General features: G+C 47.8%; 1 protein-coding gene across 7 annotated transcripts in view; it reads right to left on the bottom strand.

Annotated features, from left to right (window-relative positions):
• The window catches only part of AMPD3 (adenosine monophosphate deaminase 3), a 58,288-nt gene extending 38,426 nt beyond the window's left edge, over positions 1-19,862 (bottom strand). Inside the window, exons 1-2 of one of the 7 annotated variants that reach the window (XM_013994571.2) lie at positions 19,681-19,862; positions 4,590-4,815 (exon numbers count right to left, since the gene is read on the bottom strand). In XM_013994571.2, coding sequence (XP_013850025.1) covers positions 4,590-4,810 — 221 coding nt within the window. In that variant the 5' untranslated portion in view covers positions 4,811-4,815; positions 19,681-19,862. Of the gene's footprint in view, positions 1-4,589; positions 4,816-10,408; positions 11,264-11,342; positions 12,150-17,730; positions 17,953-18,045; positions 18,531-18,762; positions 18,908-19,680 lie in introns of those variants that run through there. The other 6 variants (XM_021083335.1, XM_013994570.2, XM_013994569.2 and 3 more) reach the window with 6 other exon arrangements.

Below are 26,862 nucleotides of genomic sequence, written 5' to 3' on the forward strand. Positions count from 1 at the left end.
CCTCCTGTGCATTCTGGTTGCCCATCAGACATTCTGCATGCCAACAATGTCCATTCACAGTGTGGATGAATTCTGGCCAGGTACCCATGGTGAGATTTCAAGTGAACAGCAGATGGCTGCTGGGTACCAGCGGGGTTTTCCTGTCTTCGCCTTCTAACTTTGATTCCATGCACAGTCTACCCCTCCCATTCACCCTGACTCACAGGAGTCTCAACGGAGACCTGGCAAATGTCATCTTTTGCTGACCTCCCAATCTGGCCTGCAAAACAAGCACCTCTCTGAGCAGCCTGGGGTGCTGGCTCCCTAGAGTTGGCCCCTAGTCCTTGAAGGGTTCTATCCGACCCAGCTCAGCTCCTGCAGCTGCTAGAATCCTAATGGCAGCCTCCATGGGTTTTTTTTGTTTGTTTGTTTTGTTTTGTTTATGCTTTTAAGGGTCACACTTGCAGCATAGGGAAGTTCCCTGGCTAGGTATCAAGTCAAAGCTGTAGCTGCCTGCCTACACCATAGCTCACAGCAACGCCGGATCCTTTAACCCACTGAGCGAGCCCAGGGATCAAACCCACATTCTCATGGATACTAGTCGGGCTCATTACTGCTGAGCCAAAAAGGGAACTTCCAAGCCTCCATGTTTTAGGTGCTCATCTTCCTTACACACAACCCAAGCTTTTCATTCTTTTCGTAAAAAGCTGCTTTTACTTTCAAGTTTTAGCTAGTGCCTTTATATTAGACTTTAGCTCTTAGCTTTTTTTTGCTTTGCTTTTTAGAGCCGCACCCAGGGCATATGGAGGTTCCCAGGCTAAGGGTCTAATCAGAGTTACAGCTGCTGGCCTACACCACAGCCACAGCAATGCTGGATCTGAGCCTAAACTGCAACCTACACCACAGCTCATGGCAACACCGGATCCTTAACCCACTGAGCAAGGCCAGGTTTCAAACCCTCAACCTCATGGTTACTAGTCAGATTCATTTCTGCTGCACCACAACGGAAATCCCTTTAGCTCTTATCATTTTTTTTCCTTTTTATGACCTCACTTGTGCCATATGGAAGTTCTTGGGCTAGGGGTCAAATCAGAGCTGCAGCTGAGGCCTACACCATGGCTTGCAGCATTGCCAGATCCTTAACCCACTGAGTGAGGCCAGGGATCAAACCTGCATCCTTATGGAGACTATGTTGAGTCCTTAACCCACTGAGCCACAACAGGAACTCCTTTTCTTTTTAAATAAGAGAAAAAGAAAATGTTTGTAAAGAAAAGCCTTCTCTAAACACCAGGAACATTCAGGCTTATCAGAGGAGCCAGGGCGAGAGAGAGCTTTTGCCAAACAGGAAGGCCCATCTCATGTCACAGTTTGAAACACAAACCCACAGACTCTGGGTATCTGGAGACCTGCTTCTGGCTCTAAGCCTGGGGTTCCTTGCAAGAGGGCTGCATATTACCAATTACATTCCAGAATGTCAGGGAGCAGCCAGAGATAAAGAGGAAGCTGTGGAGAGGGCTCCTCCCTCAAACAGTTCACATCTGAATATTTGCATAGCAGCGCCTCTACTGAGCAGTGAGCCTGAAAGAAAAAATTGGGGGTGCACAGCTCCAGAGGACACTGGGACGTCTGACAGGTAGTCTAGAGGCCAGGTTGTCATTTGGCAGAAAAGCCACTGCTGGTTAGCAGGGAGCTGTTGTCCAGCTTTTCCCTTCGGTTCATTCAGATGCCTGAAATTTATACCCTGCAGAGCTGCACCTACTGTCACTCCAGTGTTTCCACATGGAACCAAAGACCCTGGCTCTGACTGGAGGTAGACAGCCTCGTGAGTAAAGTGTGGGGTACTACATTCAAAAGATGTGGGTTTTAGTCTCTGCCCTGTCACTTACTGGCTATGTATCCTTGTGCAATTTAACTTGTGAGCCTTAGTTTCCTTTTTTTTTTTTTTGCTTTTTTCAGGGCTGCACTCACAGCAAATGGAAGTTCCCAGACTAGGGGTCAAATCTGCCAGCCTACACCACAGTCACAGCAACACAGGATCTGAGCAGCATCTGCAACCTATACCACAGCTCATAGCAATGCTGGGTCCTTAGCCCACTGAGTGAGGAGACCAGGGATCAAACCTTTGTCCTCATGGATACTAGTCAGGTTCATTACCGCTGAGCCACAACAGGAACTCCCTGAGCCTTAGTTTCCTAATCTGCAAAATCAAGACAAGACTATCTACTTGAGAAGCTTAATGTGGGTATTAAAGAATGAAAGTCGACTGCACAGCCCAGTGCTTAGCCCACAGTAAGCAGTAGCTGCCACTGCTGCCCATCTCTGCCACAGGAAGTTGGACAAATAATTAACATTTCCATGGGGCTTACGGTGCTCCAAGCACTGCCCTGAGCCTTTTACAATTCCCTCATTCAATACCACACCCTAGTGGGGATGGAAAGAAGCTTCTTACCATCACTGCTTTACAGATGAAGAAACTGGTGCACAGAGAGGGTTCCTAATGGACTCAAGGTCACACAACATACTAGTGAGTGGCAGAATACAGCGGGGTCCAGGGAGCTGTAGCCATGCTGAGGTAGCATCAGTGGCAGCAGTGGAGATACAGGACATCTTTCCTCTGCCACATGTCCACTGCTCACCAACACAGGCTAAGTGCTGGGCTGTATCCTGGGCATAGAGTGGGAGCCAGATACAGTCCTTAAAGGGCTTCCAGTTGAAGCGGGCTGGTAGATGCAAACCAAGACCACCACAACTTAATAAGTAGGGGAAGAATAGCGTTTCTGGAGTGTAGCTTGCAGAGGAATTTCTGGAAAGCATAGAGCGCTGTTTGGACTTATGTAAGAAGGCTTCCAGGAGTTCCCGTCATGACTTGGCGATTAGCGAACCCGACAAGCATCCATGAGGACACAGGGTCGATCCCTGGCCTTGCTCAGTGGGTTAAGGATCCAGCATTGCCATGAGCTGTGGTGGAGGCCACAGACACAGCTCGGATCTGGCGTTGCTGTGGCTGTGGTGTAGGCTGGCAGCTCCAGCTCTGATTGGACCCCTAGCCCGGGAACCTCCATATGCTGCAGGTGAGGCCCTAAAAAGACAAAAACTAAAAAATAAAAATGCACCGTTTAAAAAGAAAAAGGAAAAGGACTCTTCATGTGTCGGCTGGCTCCTGGCTAGGTTTGGCCAATGGCAACTACTGAGGACAACTGGAACATGCCAGAAAGATTTAGCTACTATCTCCTGCCTCCATCTCTCCCTTGGGATCCATCTCTGCAGCTATTGCCTCTCCCTCTAGGCTCCAGTTTCCATTGGAAAAGCCACTGCAGTTCCAGCTTCTCCACCCTGGGCTCCAGCAACACCACTTCTCTCTACTGTCTCTCCAGCCTGGGGTGGTAGCAGCTTCCTACGGTGTCTCTGGGCTGCCTCTCTCCCCCTTTGCTTGCCTCCCGCGGTTCTCTACCACCTCTGTAATCAACTCCTTGCATTAAAATCCCATTTCCAACTTGCATTAAAATCCCATTTCCAACACTCAAGTAGATTCTGTTTTTCTGGGTAGACCCTGACTGATACAGCACTTATCATAGCTTGTCATTTTTTTAATTAATTTATCCAGTCGCTTAATTATCATCTAGACCAACGATAATCTTTACAGGACAAGGACTTATCTATCGTGTTCATGAATGCGTCCCCTGTGCCCAGCACAGCACCTGGCAAATGGCGAGCTGAGGTAATTAATCATGCAAAGTATGCGTCAAGTGAAGGAAAGAAGCAAAATTGGTGTTTCCCAAGAAAGCCTCACATTTCCAGAAAGAAAATGGAAATGGCACTCGTGTGTTTGTGCACATGATTTGTTATTAAAACAGCCGTAGAGGAGTTCCCGTTGTGGCTCATCAGTAACGAACCCAACTAGGATCCATAAGGATGCAGGTTCAATCCCTGGCCTCGCTCAGAGGGTTAAGGATACGGCAGTGTCATGAGTTGTGGTATAGGTCGAAGATGCGGATCAGATCCTGCTTTGCTGTGGCATAGAGCGGCAGCTGCAGCTCCAATTTGACCCCTAGCCTGGGAACCTCCATATGCCGAGGGTGCGGTCCTAAAAAGACAAAACAAAACAAAACAAAAAAGCAGTAATCGAGAAAGTGGGTTCTGATATTCTCAACCAAAGGCAATAAAACCGGCTTCAGTGAATAAGTGGTGAGTTAAGTAGCCCTGGTTAAGAAATCAACTCAGGAGTTCCCATCGTGGCGCAGTGGTTAACGAATCCAACTAGGAACCATGAGGTTGCGGGTTCGATCCCTGGCCTTGCTCAGTGGGTTAAGGATCCGGCACTGCCGTGAGCTGTGGTGTAGTTTGCAGACGCGGCTTGGATCCCGCGTTGCCATGGCTCTGGCCAGTGCTTACAGCTCCAATTAGACCCCTAGCCTGGGAACCTCCATATGCCACAGGAGCGGCCCTAGAAAAGGCAAAAAGACAAAAAAAAAAAAAAAAAAAAGATAAAGAAAGAAAGAAATCAACTCAGCACCCAGGACAGTCAAATTCACACAAGGCGCCTCAGCACAGAACAGGCACCTACAGCCTGCCTGGGTCTGCACAGTCACACACAAGTCAGGGGAACAAACCTTTTCGCAGTCTCCACGGACTTCTGCTCCGCCAGCTCCTTCTGCAGCTCCCTCTCCTTGGCCTCCTTCTGCCCGATGGGGCAGTCCTCAGGGACGGTGAAGAGGGACAGGGCATCTTTGCTGTCCTCTTCTCGGAGCACTTTGGCGAACACCTTCTCAGCCAGGAGCCGGACTTGCTCGTCCACCTCGGAGATGTTCAGCTTGGGGAACTGGCGAGGCATCTCGGCTAGCAGAGAAAGAAGCAGCGTGAGCCCTTGTGATGTAGTCGCCAGAGCACGGTAGGAAAAAGTACCAAAATAAAGGCAGCAATCTACTTGGAAAGACCCCAAACCAAACCCAGCATGCAAATTTTTCAAACTAGCTCCAGAAGTAACCACATATGAAGGGTGTGGGCCCAGTTAGGTTTCATGAGAAACCCAACGTCCAGAAGTGAAAGAGTCAACCACCCAAGTGGGCTTCCGTTTTTGCCAAGCCAGAGGTCCTCAGCACAGGGGTAGCCCTGCCGACCCCCACCCCCTGGCTCCGGTGATGGAGCCGGGGGAACAACATCCAGAGCCCCTTCCTGCAGACTGTGAGGAAGCCACGCTGGGGCTGCTCCCCCACTGCACAGGGGGGAGACCAAAGCCCAAAGGGTTTAATGATTGGCATAAGGTCCGACAAAATGACAGCAGAGCCCTGGGGACTCCACAGCTGCATCCCTCACCACATAAAACGAGGCCTTTTGGAGTTCCCGGCATGGCACAGTGGAAACGAATCCACCTAGGAACCATGAGGTTGCGGGTTCAATCCCTGGCCTCGCTCAGTGGGTTAAGGATCCAGTGTTGCCCTGAACTGTGGTGTAGGTCGCAGCTGCAGCTTGGATCTCGAGTTGCTGTGGCTCTGGCATAGACCAGCAGCTACAGCTCCGATTGGACCCCTGCCTGGGAACCTCCATATGCCGCAAATGTGGCCCTAAAATGGCAAAAGATCAAAAAAAAAGGCCTTTTGCAGAAAAGACATCAGTGCCACCACCTCCCAAACCCTCTGGAACTTCTATCAAGGCAGCAAATAAAATAAAGGCTTGGGGACAGGACTTTTCACCACTCAGAGCCCAGCTGAAAACTCACTCCCTCTAAGAAGCTTGCCCTTAGCCTCCTCTGTACCCTGGTTCCTCACTATCAGGAGCGGCCCTCAATCAACTGGTTGGTTCCTTTCTTTTCTGTCTTTCTTTCAACACTTACATAGCACATAGTAAGTACTCTCTTCCAACCCCTTTTTACTGTGAACTGAAGTCTGGCACTTGCCAGCAGCCTCTACATGGATTAAATCATGAGCCGCTGCAGCTGTGGACCCACAGCACCTCCTGCTCGGAGCTCAGGGTGAAAATCAGGCATGGAGCACTCTGTGCTCTGGGGAAACTGGAAGAACGGGTCTTCAGATAGATATTCTTAGGTGAAGATTTTATGTGCCCAATTTTTGCATTTTCTCCTATCTAGAAAAACACTCTCATCCTTCATGGTGATGTCTGCTCCTTGTGACTAGTAGTAACCTTTGTGAGACCAGTGGCAAACTTTGGTAATATATGTGCCTGGCTGCACACACCTCCCCCTCACCTTTATCATATCCTGAGATTCCCCCTTTTCCGCCTTGGGGCAGTATTTCAGATCTATTACAGCCCGGGCAGTAGTTAAGGATAAAACAAAGAACGTCATGGTCCTCTGTGAATGCGGTCACCTCCAAGGGTCACCTCCAAGGGCGAGAGCCTGAGAACGGGTGAGTCTTACAGGCTGTGAAACTCAGGATTCCGGCCTTGATAGCGAGGTGCATATCAAAGGAATGATTTCCGGGAGCCCAGGCCTCTTTTGTTCCTGCTAGGTGCCTTTTGTTGCAAAACCTCCTATATATCCTAGCTAACCCCCTGGCCTCCTCAGAGCAGTTTTTTAAGGCTACCTGAGATGCTGTCTCCCAGGCGTAAGTCCTAATTTTGTCCCAAATAAAACTTAAGTCCCAACTTTCAGGTTGTGCTTTTCTTTTTTTTTCTTTTTTTTTTTTTTTTTTTGTCTTTTGTCCTTTTTTTTAGGGCTTCACCCACGGCATGTGGAGGTTCCCAGGCTAGGGGTAGAGTCAGAGCTGCAGCTGTCAGCCTATGCCACAGCCAAAGTGACTCAGGATCCAAGCTGTGTCTGTGACCTACACCACAGCTCACAGCAACGTTGGATCCTTAACCCACTGAGCGAGGCCAGGGATCAACCCTGTGTCCTCATGGATACTAGTCGGATTCATTAACTGCTGAGCCACGATGGGAACTCCATCAGGTTGTGCATTTTTTTTCAGTCAACAATATTAACTCAGTTAACCCCACTATTCCCATTTTACAGGTAAGAAAATGAAGGCACAAAGATAACTTGCACAGGGTCAATGCAGGCACCTGGTTCCCACATCTGTCCTCTGAATCACTATATTGTGCTGCTTCTCTTTGCCCATTTGAGAATCAGGGCAGGTCTCCTCATTGTCCCCAGCATCACACTTATGGAATGATCACAGCATCCTTTCCACAAGCCGTCTTCCCCAGAAATGGCTCTGGAAGAGGAGTTTCCTGACAGTCCATTACCATGGTTTCTTTCAGCAGGGTTTAAAGAGAAAAGTGGGAGTTCCCATCGTGGCTCAGTCAGTGGTTAACGAATCTGACTAGGAACCATGAGGTTGCGGGTTTGATCCCTGGCCTCTCTCAGTGGGTTAAGGATCCAGCGTTGCCGTGAGCTGTGGTGTGGGTTGCAGACGTGGCCCAGATCTGGCGTTGCTGTGGCTGTGGTGTCAACCGGCAGCTACAGCTCCGATTGGACCCCTAGCCTGGGAACCTCCATATGCCGCAGATGCGGCCCTAAAAGGACGAAAAGACAAAAAATTTTTTAAATAAAGAGAAAAGCAGTTTTGGTTAGCCTGATAGAGGAGGATGAAGGTGAGACAGTGCCCAGCTGCCATCTGGCAGGAAGAGGAAACAATTACAGGGGAGGCAGGACTCCCTGGGCAACCTTGGGACAGCCATTCTCTGCACCTCAATATTCTTGCCTTTGAGACAAAGCGATTGGACTAAGGGGTCTCCAAGGCCCTCTCGGTTCTAACCACCATAATTCTAGGTACCAGAGAGGTTTCTGGTGCCTGGGGAGACTTGCTGCTCTGGTCTTCTCTGCAGCCCATGACACAGCCAGGAAGGAGGGAAGCAGGCAGGCAAAGTACCCCTGTGGGGCCCTAGACTGTGAAACCAATTTCCTCTCCTCCCCACCCCCGCCCCACCCTCAGGGGCTTGAGTGGGAGGGAGCTGGGAGGAGAGAGACAGCCCTGCACGCAACAGTGCTGGTCAGTGGTAGCGGAGACCAAGACAGCAAAGGCCTGTCTTGCAAAGAGGAAGAGCTGACTGTGGAGATTTCCACATCCTGATAACAGAGAGAAAGGGAAGCTGGAAACCATCAGAGCAGAGGCCAGAGAAGAAGGGGACAGGGGAAAGACATGGAGAGAAAGACAAAGAACAAGACCCAAGAGGAGCCGTAAGGAAAAAACAAAGCTGGACCCACCCCACCACCCCCCACCAGCTCTAAGGCCATGGTCAAGTACAACCTCAAAATCTCACATTGCATCTCCGAAGTAGACTCCCAACAGGCCCCAGGCAAGGAGCAGCACATGCCTTAACATTCAGGCACCTCACAGAGTAAACCCACTGCTAGAAAATGCTTCTCAGAAAAGAATCTGAAGGAAGGAAAAGTGCAAAGGTGTTTCCCTGCACTGTTTATATAAATAGCAGTAAAATGTCCAAATGAGAACATATTCACTTGAAAAAAAAAAAAATTTAAGCAACCAAAATTATACTTACGAGGACAGTGCAATCACATAAAAAATATACTGTGAAATAAAAGTGAAAAAAAACTAATACGTGAAACTGTACCCAAGATTTGATTACAATGATACGCATTTGATACGCATTTGCACCCCCTTATGGGTGAGGGCTGCAGGAGACACACACTCAAATGACCAGATGGCAGGACTGCGTGTGTAAGAGGCAACATCTGATCATTAATGCTATCATAATGTCATTTGCACAAAAAAACAAAAGATGAGGGCGTTCCTGTCATGGCTCAGGGGAAACGAATCTGAATAGCATCCATGAGGACACAGGTTCGACCCCCGGTCTCAGTCAGTGAGTTAAGGATCTAGCATTGCCATGAGCTGTGGTGTCGGTCGCAGACTCGGCTTGGATCCCTAGTTGCTGTGGCTGTGGTGGAGGCCAACGGCTACAGGTCCAATTGGACCCCGAGCCTGGGAACCCCTATATGCCACTGGTGCGACCCTTAAAAAAAAAAAAAAAAAAAAGACAAGGAGATCCTGTCTATGGCTCAGTGGTTATCGAATCTGACTAGGAACCATGAGGCTGCGGGTTCAATCCCTGGCCTTGCTCAGTAGGTTAAGGATCCAGCATTGCCGTGAGCTGTGGTGTAGGTCAAAGATGTGGCTCAGAACTGGCATTGCTGTGGCTCTGGCATAGGCCAGCAGCTACAGCTCCGATGCGACCCCTAGCCTGGGAACCCCCATATACATGGGAGCAGCCCTAGAAAAGGCAAAAAAGACAAAAAGACAAAAAAAAAAAAAAAAGACAAAAAACAAAGATGGTAGGAAGAAAATGAATTAGACTGAAGTTATAAAAAGAGAAAAAAAGGAAAACGAATCAAACCTCTACCTTCTAGATTTTGGCAGTAAGCATCCTCTCCCATCTAACCCACACCAGAGAGAGAGGGGCCAGTCCAAAGAGAATGCAAAGGCCATTTCTGCATTAGCTCTTGTCCTGAATGGAAGCTGCCCACCACCACCTTCCTACCCCGGACAAACACACACAAGCCTGACCCAGCCACATCCCTCAGACCCCCTCAGAAATGGGCATTTAGGGGGTCCTTTGTGTCTGAGGGCTTTAAGGCCAGATCCTGCCATGTTTTTTCATGCAGTGTTTTTAGCTTGCTCAAGTCAACCACACACATTTTTCAGGACGCATCTTTCTACGGAAGATCTTCCTTTTTCTTTAGCTCAAAGTGCTTAAATCATTCTTTTCCAAACTGGGACCCATGAGAAAGAAGTCCATACCGGTCACTATGCAGTAGGTCTATGGTCAGTTATTCACGGCTCCTTCACCCCAGAGTCACAGAGCACATCAGAGACTTGAGGATCAGAGTACCATCCTGATAGACCCCTTTATTTCAGAACCCACAAGAATCTCCTGCAAAACGACTCCCAGAATCTGAAATCATTGGGAAAGATGCCATTCCTTGCCTTAGGATTGACCAAGGAACCCAGCTGGGCCTTAGGAGCCTTCTAGACATTTGCCAGCTTCTGGACATCCAAGGCAGACAGCTCCCACCTGTTACTAACCCTCCCTCCAGAGCTCACCTCTCTTCTCAGACCCAGAGACCCCTGCCAGGCCAGGCAGGTGGAGAAAAGCCCACCATATACAAGCCAAGCAGAGCTTCAGCTCCAGCTGCCTGTTCAGGCCTGGCTTTCAACCACTTGTCACTGAAGCCAGCACGCTTGGGAGGCTTCACTGTGACCCTGCTGGCACTGGCTGGGAATACAGCTTATGTTGTTGTTATATCCAATACCCTCCAGTGAGCTTGGAGGAAAAGTGTCCCCAAGTTAGAGAGCTGTAAAAATGCCACCAATTTCAACAAATAGGAACTTTCTTATGGCATCACGGCCCCTCCAGAAAGGGAACACAGGGGGCCTCTTAAATTCCCTCCTTACACAAATGAAGCCATGCTTGTCCTCACCAGACTCCCACGATCAGAACCCACAACACAGACCTGAGCCTGGCGCTGGTGTCTCCATGGCTGATCCTGAGGACGCCACCCAGGCAACGCACTCATGCCAGGTGTGCGTGCTGCCAGGGAGCTGCGCTGAGTCAGTCTAAGTGCAGCTAGCTGGGTCCTGTCTGCAGCTGCTGCAGAGGTGGGAGGTCTCTATTTTGCATATCTGTGAGCAGCCCTGAGCAAGAGCAGGAAGAGTCTGGGCTGGAAATTCTTCCGTGAATGTGAAATGGAAGTGGAAAATGTCCAACAGTGCAAAAGGGCCCAGGTAATGCCAGTTATCACAGCTGCTGTGTCCAGAAGGCAGCGTCCTGGCCCCATTCACAGCCCTCTTCGGAGCAGGAAACTGAAGCTGCTGCTGCCCGATGCCACAGTGCATTCAGCCTTCCTGACCAACCACAGACGATAAGCCACGGCCTCCCTCGATCATCCAGACCCCTCCTGAAAGCTGAGTAGTAACTGCGATACCATCTCCCGTGCTGCTTCTATGTTGAAGGGCACTTCAGGCTCAGCCCAGCGACTGGGCTCTTCTCACCAGGGGGATTCGTCTATACACACACAGCCTGCCCGGGTCTCCTCAGAGAGCCCCCAAAGCAATCCTCCTGAGGGCACCCCAGGGCTGGCTGGGCACCTCTGGGCCAGTAGCCAACACGAGCCCCTCCCCCCACGTCTAAAAGAAGGAGGGACTCTGAACTGGAAGGGACAGAACCTCAGCGGCAGGGAGGGCTCAGCACAGGGGCAAATGAGGATGAGAAGCTGGCATGCCCTGCCCCATTCCTTCCTTTCTTTCCTGAAAGGAGCTGCACATCACAAGTGACAGGGCAGCCGGACCAGTTCTGCCAGAGCACGCGTGCCCACTCGCCCACCCACCCCCAGGAAAAGGGGTGCCTCCCACCTGACCCGCCTACCCACCCCAGCCTCCCCTCCTTACTGCCAGTCCCGGCTCCCAAGGCTCCCACGTGGGCCTCCAGCTCGGACGGAGAAGCTCCCTGAAAGCTGGCTGGACGCGGCCACCCCTGCCACCAGCAGCTGCCGCTCTCCCTGCCTCAAGGAACCCACAGCACAGTCAGGGTGATCACGACAGCATCACGGGGCACAAAGCTCCACTCTTCATCTGTCCTTTAGGAGAAGGACGGTCCTTTGTGGGGAAGTTCACAGCAGACGCACGGCCTCCCGGGGACTTAGACCAGCGGCGTGGGTCTGGGAAATAACCCTGAGCAACAGGGCTATTTCTGTGGTGCTGTTGAAATCCGGGGGAGAAGCGCCCAGAAAGGATGGGGCCAGTTGTTTACCAGGAGGCCAGCTCCAGCCCTGACTTGGGCCTGAGTCACCTCCTCACATCCAATCGTGAGGTTGTGCCTTCCTGAGCCCACATAATAATTCCTGTGCCCACAGAGCAGGATTACAGGGTTGACACACGATCCTCCAGCCGCTCCTGGGCTTTAGCTACCCAGAGATTACAACCCACCTGTCCTCACAACTGTTTCATAAACAGTGTGACCAGCAGACTACAGGCAACCTAGAGGGAGGGTAATGTGTATTCATTAAATAATTAAACGGCCTTAAAACAGAAGGAAAAAAAAATCTGAGTGCTTAGTACAATGCTGCCAAAGGGAAGAGAGGCAACTTATTCCCTCTGCTAGCAGGGGGTGGGGGGGGAAGTGGAGGAGCTATGATGAGGCTGCAGTGTGAGCATGCTAGCCCATCCAAGAACCAACTTGGACCCAGCATATCAGGGAGTCTTTTTTTTTTTTTTTTTTTTTTTTCTGATTTTTAGAGCTGCACCCATGGCACATGGAAGTTCCCAGGCTAGGGGTCCAATCAAAGCTATAGCTGCCAGCCTACACCATAGCCACAGCAACGCTGGATCTCCGACCTACTGAGCAAGGCCGGCGATTGAACCCGCATCCTCATGGATCCTAGTGGGGTTCACTGCTGAGCCATGAAGGGAACTCCCACGCATCAGGGAATCTTATTCTGAACCTTTAAACAGACCATGGAAAGCCTTGATCTAAACAAGTATTTCCAAAGTGTGGGCTGTAGAACCTGAAACGTCAGAAGTCTTGGACAACACTGCATGCCAGAGTCCTTTATGAGGCTTCACACACAATCCTATTAGCAGGTTCTAGACATCCGAGAAGTCCTCCAGTCAGGAAAGCTGCCTGACTTTGTTTAACCCAACACATTGATGTGACCCTCCCACCACTGCCGCCATAGGAAAAAAGACCTATTAATATCCTGTGGCATAGGCTTTGGAAAATGCCTTCCACTTTGAGACTTCATTTTCCAGCTTGGAGAAAGCTGCCCTCCTGGGGCCCAGCTCTGGGTGTGAGATCCACTCCAGACAGAGATGGACAGCAGCCCCACTAAGATGACACAGGTTGGGACAGTGGCCAAGGGTCCCCCTGGAGAGTTGTGAGACCCTCCAGGACAGTAGCCACTTAGAAGGCAACTATAGCTCTGACCTGGGAGGGCAAACTTTGCTCAGGACCTAACAGCTCCACTTGGCGCCTACATATGGCTTAAATGTCTTCTTGGACTGAGGAATACTCATCTCAGACACAAAGCCTTATTTCCCTTTTGGAGAAGCATTAAGACAATCTATGATTCCACTGAATGGAAGAAAATAGTTGCTAATGATATGACCAATAAGGGGCTAATATCCTAAATATATAAACAGCTCATACAACTCAACATCAAAAACAAACAACTCAATTTTAAAATGGGTGTGGCGGGGTTCCCATCGTGGCTCAGCGGAAATGAATCTGACCAGCATCCACAAGGACACAGGTTTGATCCCTGGCCTTGATCAGTGGGTTAAGGATCCAGCCTTGCCCTGAGCTGAGGTGTAGGTCACAGACACAGCTCAGACCTCACCCTGCCGTGGCTGTGGTGTAGGCCAGCGGCTACAGCTCTGATTCGACCCCTAGCCTAGGAACTTCCATATGCTATAGGTGCGGCCCTAAAAAGACCCCCCTCCCCCCCCAAAAAAAGTCTGAATAGACCTGAATAGATATTTGTCCAAAGAAGACATACAAATGGCCAACAGGCACATGAAAAGACACTCAACATCATTATCAGAGAAATCCAAATTAAAACCACAATGAGATATCACCTCACACTTGTCAGAATGGCTGTCATCAAAAAAACCACAAATAACAAATGTTGGTGATGATGTGGAGAAAAAGGAACCCTCGTGCACTGTTGGTGGGAATGTAAATTGGTGCAGCCAGTGTGGAAAATGGTACGGCAGTTTCTCAAAAAGCTAAAAGTAGAACTACCATATGACCCAACACTCCTGGGTATATATCGGAAAGAAACGAAAACACTAATTCGGAAAGATACATGCACCTCAATGTTCATAACAGCATTATTTATAATTGCCAAGCTACAGAAGCAATTTAAGTGTCTACCAACAGAGGAATGAATGAAGAAGCTATCCGGTGTGTATGTACACTCCATATACACACAATGGAAGACTACTCAGTCAAAAAAGAATGAGGAGTTCCCTCATGGCTCAGTGGTTAACGAACTCAACTAGTATCCATGAGGACGCAGGTTCGATCCCTGGCCTCACCCAGTGGGTTAAGGATCCGGCGTGGCCGTGAGCTGTGGTGTAGGTCACAGACGTGGCTGGGATCCTGCGTTGCTGTGGCTATGGTGTAGGCCAGTGGTAACAGCTCCTATTGGACCCCTAGCCTGGGAATCTCCATATGCTGCAGGTGCACCCTAGAAGGACAAAAATAAAAAATAAAATGAAATTTTGACAGTTACAACAACCTGGGTGGACTTGGAGGGTAGTATACAAAGTGGAATAAGACAGGAAAGACAAATTCTGTACAATATCACTTACATGTGGAATCTTAAAAACGCAACAAACTAATGAATATAACAAAAGGGAAAAACACCCACAGATAGAGAAGGCAGATTGGTGGTTACCAGGGGAGAACAGGAAGGAGGAGGGACAAGATATGAGTAGGAGATTAAGAGGTACAAACTATTATGTATAATATAAAAAAGCTACAAGGACGTATTGTACAACACAGGGAATATAGCCAATATTTTATAACTATAAATGGAGTATAACCTTTAAAAATTGGGAATCATTATGTTGTACACCTGTAACTTATGTAATACTGCACATCAACTATATCTCAATTTTTTAAAATAGACTTAAAAACAGACAATCTATGATAACCAGGCCCAGGCCTGCATCTCCTGCCCAGAAAACCAGACTTCATCCACTTTGATCACTTAAGACTCCCTCACAAAACCCCAACAAACAGGAAAGGCTGGAATCAAATTACATCTCATCTAAAAAGATACCACTCTTCCCTCCCCAAAAGGATCCTGTGGGCTTTCCTATAGGGGTCCACTTTGTTTCTCATTTCTGAGGAGTGCATGACTCAGAGGGGCTGGGCACAGAGGCTTTGCCTATTAAATACCACTCCCATGACACACTTTGCCCATCTCATTCACTATTGTATCCCCATGCCCAGAATATACTGGGCACCAGGAAATATTTGGGGTTTTCTGTGGCTTTTGTTTTATTTTTGTCTTTTGGGGGGGGGGGCCACACCTGCAGCATATGTAAGTTCCCAGGCTAGGGGTCAAATCAGAGCTATAGCTGACAGACTACACTACAGCCACAGCAACGCCAGATCCGAGTCTCGTGTGCAACCTACAGCACAGCTCATGGCAATGCCGGATCCCTAACCCACTGAGCGAAGCCAGGGATCGAACCCGCAACCTCACGGATACTAGTCGGGTTCTTCACTGCTAAGCCACAATAGGAACTCCAAGAAATATTTCTTAAATGAATGAATGCATAACATAATGCATGAGTGGATGAGCTAAGGGATGAATCTACCTACATCAATGTCAAGCGCCAGTACAGTGTGTGGTTAAGAATATGGACTCAAGCCAGACTACCCAGGTTTGAATCCTGTCCCACCACTAAGTTGAATGGCCTTGGGCAAGTCATTAATTTCTCTGGCTCAGTTTTACTCCCTATAAAATGGGGATGGTAACAGTATTGACTTCACTGGTTGCCATGACAATTTAAATTAGCATGCGTGCTTATTATAGTATGCATATTATAATTAGTGTTTAGAATAGCACTAATTCTAAGCACTAATAAATATGTGCTTTATAAGTATTATGTCTTAACATCATTGTCATCCTGATACCAGGTACGAGAAAGTCCATCTGGGAAAATGAACATGACATCTCATTCAAGACACCAAATCCTTCCATTCAGCATTATTTATTGAGCACTATTATGTTCCAAGAACTCTTTCAACTCCTATTTGGGGGCAAGAAGGAAACCATGTTCAAATGTGAACCCCAGATGAGGAAAAAGAGCCTCGATGCTGACTTTGCATGGCCAGCACTCCAGCCATGAGTCCATCCTCTCAGGCCCTAACCCCCTCCTAGATCCAAGCCCAAAGCCATGGTCTTCTGTCCTAGACGTGCGGCCAGCACACAAATGAAATAAAAGATTAGTACTTGGGGGGAAGAATACTATTCAGCCATAAAAAAGAACGACATAATGCCATTTGCAGCAACATGGATGGAACTAGAGACTCTCATACTGAGTGAAATAAGTCAGAAAGAGAAAGACAAATACCATATGATATCACTTACAACTGGAATCTAATATACAGCACAAATGAACCTTTCCACAGAAAAGAAAATCATGGACTTGGAGAATAGACTTGTGGCTGCCCAGGATTGGGGGGGGGGGCGCAGGGAAGGGAGTGGGAGGGATCGGGAGCTTGGGATTAACAGATGCAAACTATTGCTCTTGGAATGGATTTACAATGAGATCCTGCTGTGTAGCATTGAGAACTATGTCTAGATATTTACATTGCAACACAACAATGGAAGGAAAAAGTATGTATACCTGTATGTGTAACTTGGTCCCCATGCCGCACAGCGGAAAAAATAAATCATAACTGAGAATTAAAAAATATATTTTTATATACATTATATATATATATATATATATATTTGGGGGAAGAACCTGCAAAGGCCAATGAGTATCTTTCAGGGAGAAAAGATATTCTCCCTGCTTAACCCTAAGGCTACATTTTATCTGTCCATGATATTTTCAAGACCTGGGGTTGATTTCAAAGCTACCTGAAGAGTGATTCACCTAGTGTGAAGACAAGGTAAACAGAGCCCCTCACTCCTTATTGAGGATCTCAGGAGGAGGAGGTGGTGGTGACTCAGAGGTCCAAGAGTCTCCCAGCAACCCACCCATGCAAGTCCCATGATTCTCAGGGCAGCCCTGTACCAGCATCTTCAGAGCAAGCCAACCCCTCAGATTTGCTGCCAGCATTGCAGCCCAATCAGGCTAACTACCCCAAACCTGCAGTCAACACTCTGGAAGGTGAGCACTGAGAGGGGCTCTTCTACCTGGCTCTGCAGCTTGACTGCCACTCAGCATTGATGCTTCACAGCCAGGGGTGGAATTGTTCCTCTGAGGGTTCCAGCTGCAGCCAATTGCCCCCTTAAAGATGGCCAAATGTTGGTCACCACATCCAGAGGGATAACCAACAAGGGCCCAGGACTACACTGAAACTCCTCCTAGTGCTTCCAGCTTTCTTCACCCAGCTCCTTTGCTAATTTGTCATCACCAAGCTTCCAGCCACATACAAGGACCTAACAGGGAAAATGACACTCTAGTTATCAAGCCTCTCTTACTCCAGGGCTTCTCAAAACTCACCCCGGAGGCCTCTGCCAGCCAACTGGAGCCATTTAGCAGCTCCACTGGCAAAGCTGCTCCACTGGCAAAGCAGCTACCAGGAAGTTCAAGGGCAGAGAACAGACTGCCAGAGGCAATACACCTACCTCCCTTGGTGGCAAAGAGCCAGAGAGGTAAAGATGAAGGCCTCCAGTGACCCCATCACCCTACCATCCTGTCCATCACCCTGCCTCCAGGTGGAAGTCCACCTCAGCCACTGGCACCCCGCCAGTTCTCAAGCACCCAGAAACCAGTCTGGCCGCTTAAGTGGCAGCAAGTCCCAGGTGCCTTCATTTCTCTAAGCCTTTCAAATCCAAGGCAAGTCGCCAGGGAGCTGAGATGCGACGAGCTCACCTGAGGCCTCTGGAGCCCAGGCCACTACAGGGACTTGGACAGGCACAGGCCTAAGGCCCAGGCAGGGAAGGAGCCTGGGGTCAGAGCTGCTGCCTCAGAGGGCAGGGAAGCCCAGGGCCGAGGTTCTGACCCGGGGCGCTGCGACTCCCCTCCTGGGCCACCCAGGGGCCGCGGGGCATGGGTCCAAGGTCAGCAGCACCGCATCGCACTCACTCACCGGGTTCAGGGGACAGGGCCATGCCGTGGGCCAAAAGGGGCGACCCGCAGGCTGGAGCGCAGGTGGCGGTGCGGGGCAGAGCGCAAGGCAAGCACCGCGGAAGGGCTGCTCCGCACTGCCGCCGGCCCGCGCCCGCCCGGGGCCGGGCCTTGCCCCAGGCGGGCGCTGGGCGGGAGCCCGCTGTGCGCCCCGCCGCAGGGGCGGGGACCAGCGCTCCCAGGGCGCGGTGCTGCAGCGTCGCAGCCCGGAGCTCCTGGGCCCGCCCGGCGGGAGGAGGAGAAAGAGGGCCGCGCGCCGCCCCAGCCGGTGCCCTACCTGGGCGCAGCGCAGAGAGGAGAGGATCCGACAGCAGAGGGGCGCGGGCCGCCGCCGCCGCCGCGCAGGTCTGTCCTGCCCAACGCCTGCCCACCAGGCCCGGCCGCGGCTACCTGAACCTCCGGCCGCTCGGCCAGCAGGAAACTTGCGAGCGCCAGGGACGCGGCGGCCGCCGTGTCCTCGGCCGGAAGCGCGCCGGCTTCAGCCGGGGGTCAGGTTCACCCCGGCTCCTCGGACCTCGCCTCCGCGGCCAATCCTCCGGCCCCGAGAGGGCACTCCCCACAGTGTTCGGATCTTCCTGAACCTCTTCCCCCGCCAGGACTTGTCCCAAGGAGAGATTCTGGGGTCACGGCCCCTAAACAGGTGACTTACTCCCTGGAGCTGAACAGACCCGCAAGCATTGGTTTTCTCCCAGGCGTCCGTCTGGGCTCCTGGGTCACCTTCCTGCTCCTCCCAATACACGCGCGCACACACACTCTCCCTCCTCCAACCCTCTGCTCTGGCTTATACACCCGCCCCTCCAAGTCCGGACTGACCGCCTAGTTGCCGAAAGAGAGTAGGTGCCTTGTAGCCTCCCCCTTATTCAACTCTCCCCAGCGTTTGAACCTGCTGACCACACCTTCCTTGCTGGAACCCTTGGGGTACGGAGTTTCCAGAGTTGGCGCCAGCCGCCCCCCTCTCTCTCTCTCTCTCTCTCTCTCCAAATTTTCTACATACCTTAATGACTGTAGCTTCTTGGCTTCCAGGGCCTGGCTTTGCTTAACGGTGTTGTTCCCTGGGATTCCACAGCTGGGCTGCTTGCCTCTTTTCTCATTCTGCCTGTCTCCTCTGGGCATCTCACCCACTGCCATGGCTTGAACCTCCTTTCCAGCCCAGAATGCTCAGAGCTGCAGTTGGTCTATCCAACTTCCTGGACACATCTCCACTAGCGGCCCAGGAAACGTGTTGGAACTCCAACTCCGAACTTCCTTCCGGAATGTACCAAAACCTGCTCTTGTTCCTGTGTTTCTGCAAGGAGCGCGGACCCTCTGGGGCCTTCCTAGGACACACCTCCCCCACCATGTCCTCCACCTGCCTCTTTTTATTTTTTTTTCTTTTTGCCATTTCTTGGGCCGCTCCCGCGGCATATGGAGGTTCCCAGGCTAGGGGTCCAATTGGAGCTATAGCCGCCGGCCTACGCCAGAGCCACACAACGCAGGATCCGAGCCGCGTCTTTGACGGACACCACAGCTCACGGCAACGACGGATCGTTAACCCACTGAGCAAGGGCAGGGACCGAACCTGCAACCTCATGGTTCCTAGTCAGATTCGTTAACCACTGCGCCACGACGGGAACTCCTGCCTCTTGTTTGTAGAAAAACTTTAGCCTCCTAGGCCTTCCTTGAGTTCCAAAGAAGAAATTTAATCAGAGAAGTGAGGAAAATGCAGAACCAAAACAGTCAAATATGACAAAAGTAATAATAGTTTAGCTAGAAAACAAAATCAGAGACCTTTAGTTTCTCCTCAAGGGCTAGAGATGATACTTTGAGCAAGATCCGTGAGCTATTTCACAGGGAATGAAACCCCCACCAGATGGAAGATATCCACTGCATGCAGACCCCAGACAATTGGAACCAGATTTTGACTCCCAATTACCTCACCACCAACCAGTCAGAACAATGTCCACGAGCTGATCAGGCGCCCTGTGACGCTCTCCATCTTTAAAAACCCTTCCCTGAAATCCATTTGGGGAGTTCAGGTCTTTAGCACTTTCTGTGGCCATGGCTACTCCTTGCTTGGCATCCTGCTAAAAACGTGGCACTTCCTTTCACCACAACCCCGCGTCAGTAGATTGGCTAGTGGACCCAAGTTTGGTTGAGTAATATTTCCAGTCTTCTGGGCAATAGCCCCACCACCTCCTTGGAGCCACGCTCAAGTCTTTCTCCTTTTCATCTCTCACACCAAGTTAATCGTTAAGGGGGAAATGAAACTATTCATTAGGGTCTTGACACTGCCAACTGCTTTCACATGGTCTCATTCATGCACAAAGTTTTATCCTTTCTGTATATCTTAGCCTGATGTTTACAACTTACTTATAGGATTTCCCGTCGTGGCACAGTGGAAACGAATTTGACAAGAACCATGAGGTTGCAAGTTCAATCCCTGGCCTCGCTCAGTGGGTTAACGATCGGCATTGCTGTGAGCTGTGGTGTAGGTTGTAGATGCAGCTCGGATCCTGCATTGCTGTGGCTGTGGCATAGACCAACAGCTGTAGCTCCGATTAGACCCCTAGCCTGGGAACCTCCACGTGCCACGGGTGCGGCCCTAAAAAGACCAAAAAAAAAAAAAAATTTACTTATAAGTTATATGCACATGTAACTGTATAAATAAACTGTATCAAGGACACTAAAAGCCGTTAAAGGATTTGGTAAAGATGAAACTTTAAATTACTCCATTTTTAATGAATAGTACATTATACTGTTTTTCTTTCATTTTAAAGTTATTAGCAAAAATCAGTTTAGTGAGAGCAACATGATTAAATACGGTTTTAATAATTCTTAGTTTAACATTTTATGGGACTAGAAAGTAAGCTTTTAAGTTCGGTGAATGTCAATAGTCCTAATGGCTGTTATTGCAAAAAAAAAAAAAAAATCACAAAATAGACCCAAATAGAAGAATTTTCTTTGCAAAAAAAAATTCTATTTTTGACCACGTTCATTAAACCACAGTTCTCACCACTTCGATCCCATCTTCCAGTTTCGTAGATGTGAAATTCCCCCAGACAACTCTTCTTTGTCCATGAAGCCCATGTTTCTCATGTTTTTGTTAACAAGCAAGGGCTGGAGCCTAATGTCCATAGAAGCCAATACTATGGCACCATAGTATTTGCGAAAAAGAAAGAGCTTGATTGCAAGGTTGACCAGCAAAGAGACATGAGACAAAGCTCTCAAATCTGTCTCCTCGATCCAGCGTTGGGGTGAAATTTAAGGGGTTAGGGGAGTTCCAAACTTGGAGGCTGATTGGCTGGTCTTGTTCTTTTTTTTTTTTTTTTTTTTTTTGCTTTTTAGGGCTGCCCCTGCAGCATATGGAGGTTCCCAGGCTAGCGGTCGAATCCGAGCTGTAGCCACTGGCCTACACCACAGCCACACCAGATCCAAGTGGCATCTGCGACCTCCACCACAGCTCATGGCAAAATTAACCAGATCCTTAACCCACTGATTGAGGCCAGCGATCAAACCTGCATCCACATGGATGCTAGCCAGATTCACTTCTGCTGAGCCACAATGGGAACTTCCGATTGGCTGGTCTCGAATGAGACTATATAGCCTATTCATGCTAGTGGAAGCCAGATTTTCCTTATAGAAGGACTTCACCTTTCCCTTCATTAAGGTCTCCAAAGACTCCTTGAGTTCCATAGACTGAAAATTCTTGGTTGGGGGTCATCCTGGAGATATGGTTTCCCATCTTGCACATGTGCACTGCTGTCTCTGGAAAATAACTCAAAGGTATGATCAATCAGCCTATTTAAGGAGGCAAAACCAGTTTCAGCTGGTGCTGTTTCAACAACCTATTTAAGGAAGCAAAACCAGTTGAAGTTGGTCAGTATTTTATGAGCTGTTTCATTTTCATCACTTGTTCCTGTGGATATTTTTAACAATGGAATTTTCTTTTTTTTAAACTCCAGAAACTCCTCTTTTGGAAGAACATAAAATGGGTTAAAAGTATACTTCTTAATTTTGAAGACTATGGATATGACAGTCTATATAGTTGACAACGACACACTTCATTTTGGCATTAAAATTGCATGATCAGGGAGACAGTTCCAAACATCAATTTTCAAAGTGCTTTCCCAATAACATGATTATTTTAAAGCACAGTTATATTCATTGCTAAAATATCACTTTTACCAGAAAGGATACAGTGTGTGTGTATCACACACATACTTGTGATAGTCACAAGCCAGCACATGAGAAGTCAGTAAATTTGAAATACTTGTCCTTTTCTCACAGACATAGAGAACAGACTTGTGGCTGCCAAAGGGGAAGCAGGAGGGCGTAGGATGGACTGGGAGTTTGGTGTCAGTAGATGCAAACTATTACATTTACAATGAATATGCATCGAGGTCCTACTGTATAGCACAGGGAACTATGTCCAATCTCTTGGGATAGACCATGAAGGAATATAGAAAGGGAATTATATATATATATATATATATATATATATATATATATATATATATGACTGGGTCACTTTGCTGTACAGTAGAATGGCCCAACATTGTTAATCAACTATACTTTAATAAAAAAATAAAAGATCCATATTCACAAAAAGAAGTCTTTGTCCTTTTGTTAAAGAAATACATCTTTAAATGCCACAACTTTTTAAGTTTTTTGCCTAGAGATAATCAGTAAACCTTGAGTAAGACAAACGATTTTCATGGTCTCATTCCACATCTTATTGCAAATTATTGTGAAGATTCCATTTGATTTTTTCAGATTAACCATATTATTCACATCCTGTAACATTTTGTGCCCTTCTAACTTCAATTTCTTTGTTGTTGTAATTTGCGAATGAAGCAATTGATGAGTTTCATATGGAGTCCCTCCCTCCCTCAGCTCCTAGCCTTGCATTCCAGTCTGAGCAGCCACTCCATCAGTGTGTGGAAACCACACATAAAAACCACAATTTGTTGTACTAAATATATCATTCACATTATAAACACATCTTTTCTTGATGGACCTAGAGATGATCATATTAAGTAAGTCAGACAAACAAGTATCACATGATCTCCCATATGTAGAATATAATTTTTCTTTTTTATCATTTTATTTTATTGCTTTTTAGGGCCACACCCTCGGCACATGGAGGTTCCCAGGCTAGGGGGTCAAAGCAGGGCTGCAGCTGCTGGCCTACACCACAGCCACAGCAATACTGGATGCTTAACCCACTAAGTGAGGCCAGGGATTGAATCCACATCCTCATGGATACTAGTCGAATTCGTTTCTGCTGAGCCATGATGGGAACTCTGAAATATAATTTTTAAAGTGATGCAAAAGATCTTCTTTATAAAACAGAAAAAAACTTAACAGATTTTGAAATCAAACTTAGGGTTACCAAAGGGGAAACTGTTGAGCAGAGAGATAAATTGGGAGGATGAGAGTAACACATACACAATACTATATATAAAATAGGTGGCTAACAAGGATCTACTGTTTAGCACAGGGAAGTCTACTCAATATTCTGTAATAACCTATATGGGAAAAAAAATGGATATATGTATATGTATAACTGATTCACTTTGCTGTAAATCTGAAGCTAATACAACATTGTAAATCAACTATCCCTCAATAAAATTTTTTGAAATAAACACATCTTTTCCATAGTAGATCACAAGTACTTCTTTATGAATGCCATCATTGAAAAATATGGCAACTGGCATTCAACCCTATAGCCAACCTCTACAACACAACACGTGTTCTAAAATATTTTCAAGTTTTTGACAAGGTTGTCTGTGTGTCTTTCAACAGAATGCATTTTTTTTTATATGGGGTTATCTTCTCTCTTGCACCAGTTCAGTCACTTTAACCACAGCAAAGAGAACAGCATGTTTTTTTTCCAATGATATTGATAGACATTTTGCCTTTTACTATTAAGTAAAAGATTTGACTCAAAAGAGATTTCAAAAACACGTTTATTACATTCAATAATGGTTCACAAAAACACACAGCTAAGTATTGTGTAACTTGGAAAAATTGTAGAGGTTTGTCTGCATGCTCTGGGCATGTGGAATGTACATGTCTTACTAATTGTGATCCCATGTTTATATCATTATTAGCTAACACGTCAAGACCCAATATGAGCCTTAGGTTGATTGTTAACTATAGTGATGTAAGTCCATATTTTGACTGGTCTCTTTTATCAATTTGAACTTTTTCTCTGGTAGAATTTCATGTTAGAGATATCATCATAATGGATCTCGTTTGAATAGTAGGAAATTGTTGGCTCTGCCATTTTTGAGTTTGTGTTTGCTGGCACTATTCATATCACAGTGTCTTTTCCAGGACCCCTGCAGATACTAAAATCTACGGATGCTCAAGTCCCTTATAGAAAACTTATATACATATAGTATCTGTGTATAACCTATACACATCTTCCCATTCACTTTAAATCATCTCTAGATTATGCATAACGCCTAATACAATAGAAATGCTGTGTAAATAGTTGCCAGGCACACTGAAAATTCATATTCTGCTTTTTGGAACTTTCTGGAAATGTTTACAAAATAGTTTCCATCTGCAGTTGGTTGAATTGGCTGGTGCAGAATCCACAGATTCAGAAAGCCAGTTGTATTTCCGATCTGTGGACTTCTCTGCAGGAGTTGTTTCAAGCTACTTGTACTTTTTATGAGAATTAGTTAAATGAACAGATAATATATCTATCTACCGCCTGGGATACAAGCAATTCATCGTACCTCACAATCCCCTTGAAAGTACCTGGACCAGTGAAGGTGCCACTATCACTGTGTGGGAGAAACCACTCTCTTCCCTGAAGGCACCACCACTATGACGCATAACATGGAGACCTGACAAAAGCATTGAGAAAGGGTGCCTCATCAAAACACACCATAAATACTGGTGAGTCTTAACTTTTAAAACGTAAACGCAGACATACCTTATTTTATTGTGCTTCCCATCAGTGCACTTAGCAAATATTGCATTTTTTACAAATTGATAGTTTGTAGCAATCCTGCATCTGGCAAGTCTTCTGGTGCCATTTTTCCAACAGCATTTGCTCACTTCCTGTCTCCAACACATTTTGGTAATTCTCCAGATATTTCAGACTTTTTCGTTAATATATTTGGAACAGTGTTCTGCTATCAGTTGATGTTACTGTTGTAATGTTTCATTTCATATTTTTTTAATTGAGGTATGTACATTTTTTTTGAACATCATGCTCTTGCACACCTAATTGACCACAGTAGAAACATGACTTTTTTTTTTTTTTTTTTTTTTGCTTTTTGCTTTTTTAGGGCCACACCTGTAGCATATGGAGGTTCCCAGGCTAGGGGTCAAAATGGAGCTGTAGCTGCCTGCCTACACCGCATCCACAGCAATGCCGGATCCGAGCCTGTCTGTGACCTACACCACAGCTCATGGCAACTCCGGATTCTTAACCTATTGAGTGAGGCCAGGGATTGAACCCACACCCTCATAGATACCAGTCGGATTCGTTAACCACTGAGCCATGACAGAAACTCCTAAATTTTTCTTTTATATCCCAGTGGATCATCCATCCAACACACCCCACTTGGAAGGCCACTAATTTAATTCATCCCTCCCATCGCTTCAGTTTAATGTATATACCAACTAGTTTCTGCCAACATAGCCCCCCAACCCCCAACCCCATCCCCCAGCAGCCGCACTTGTCTCTTCTCCAGACTTCTGCCGTCAGGAGTGGACATCCTGAGTCCTCTCCTCCTCTCCTCCAACCTGCCCTTCCCTCCAGTCATTCAGACCTTAACACTTCAGAGAGCATGAGCCACCAGTTATCTCCAAGAGCTCTCTGACTCCTAATACCCCTGGGGGATAGGGGTTTTTTAAGTATTTTTGGAAGCCCAGGGAGGTCTGGGTTCTGTATTCCATTTCCCCAACCCCTACTAACACTCTTCTCTGGGTAAGTGTCTCACAATGCGCTTGCACGCATGCATGCAAACACATCCGAGATGGGTATGTGGCAGTCTCCAATTTCTCTCTTTTTTTTTTTTTTCATTTCTTTTTCTTATTTTTTTATTGTTATTTCCCAAAAACAATTTTTTTCTACTGTACAACATGGTGTTCCAGTGATACATACATGTATACATTCTTTTTTCTCCAATTATCATGCTCCATTGTAAGTGACTAGACATAGTTCTCAGTGCTACACAGCAGGACCTCATTGCTAATCCATTCTGTCTTCTTTTACTGTCTTCTGAGCCAAGATCTGCCCCCAGGAGACAAAAAGAGAAGGGCTCGGCTTCTGAGAGTGCTTTAGCAGAGCCTCAGCCAGTACATCCAGTTTTCAAACTAAAGTGCTCTGGGGCCTTCTACTAATTGAGTGGACCGAAGTCCTGGCATATGGTCTGACAATGGGGCAAAATCAGGAGTGCCTGGGGGCTGGAAGAAGAGTGCAGTGTTCCTGGCTTTGGGCATGGAAGGACATCATGGCTCCCACTGATGCTGCAGGATAATGGGGTTACCCCCCTCCGCCCTCTCTCCACACTTGCCTCTCCACTCCAGCTGGAGGTTCAATTCCCTCCCCAGGAATTTTAAACTTCTGTGTGGTCAACCAGCCCTAAGCAAGCTAAAGCCCGACAATGGGCCCCCTTAGAGCTGATAGCCAGTTCCTTCTTCCTGAAATGGTTTCTAGAAAGAAGAGAGACAACCCTGAGCAATTTGCAAATAAGCATGAGTGAGAGCTAGGCCCACAACCCAGAGCATGCACACTCAGGATTGGAAATGGAGCTGTTGGGACAGCAAGTGGGGGATGTCTGGTCCATATGCCCAGGCCTGGAGTGGGAGAGAGCTCAGGAGTAGGACTGGTTTGGAGTCTTGGGGTGGCTGGGGACCTGGGGCTTAGAGTCCCTCGGTCACTCCTCTCTGGACTGGAGTGAAGAGGGTTGATAGGTGGGTATTCCAGACTTGGGACCCACAGCACGCGAACACAGAACACCCTCTCAGCCTGCCTGCTGTTGGGGACACCGTCTCTGTAACTAAATTGAAGTCTGGGAACTGGCAGCCCTCTGCCCCACCTGAGAATGGCCTGTTGTCCCCGCCTTCCCCCCAGGACGCGGAACAAGAC

Source organism: Sus scrofa, chromosome 2 (genome assembly GCF_000003025.6).
Source record: "Sus scrofa isolate TJ Tabasco breed Duroc chromosome 2, Sscrofa11.1, whole genome shotgun sequence".
In the NCBI taxonomy this organism is placed as follows: Eukaryota; Metazoa; Chordata; class Mammalia; order Artiodactyla; family Suidae; genus Sus; species Sus scrofa.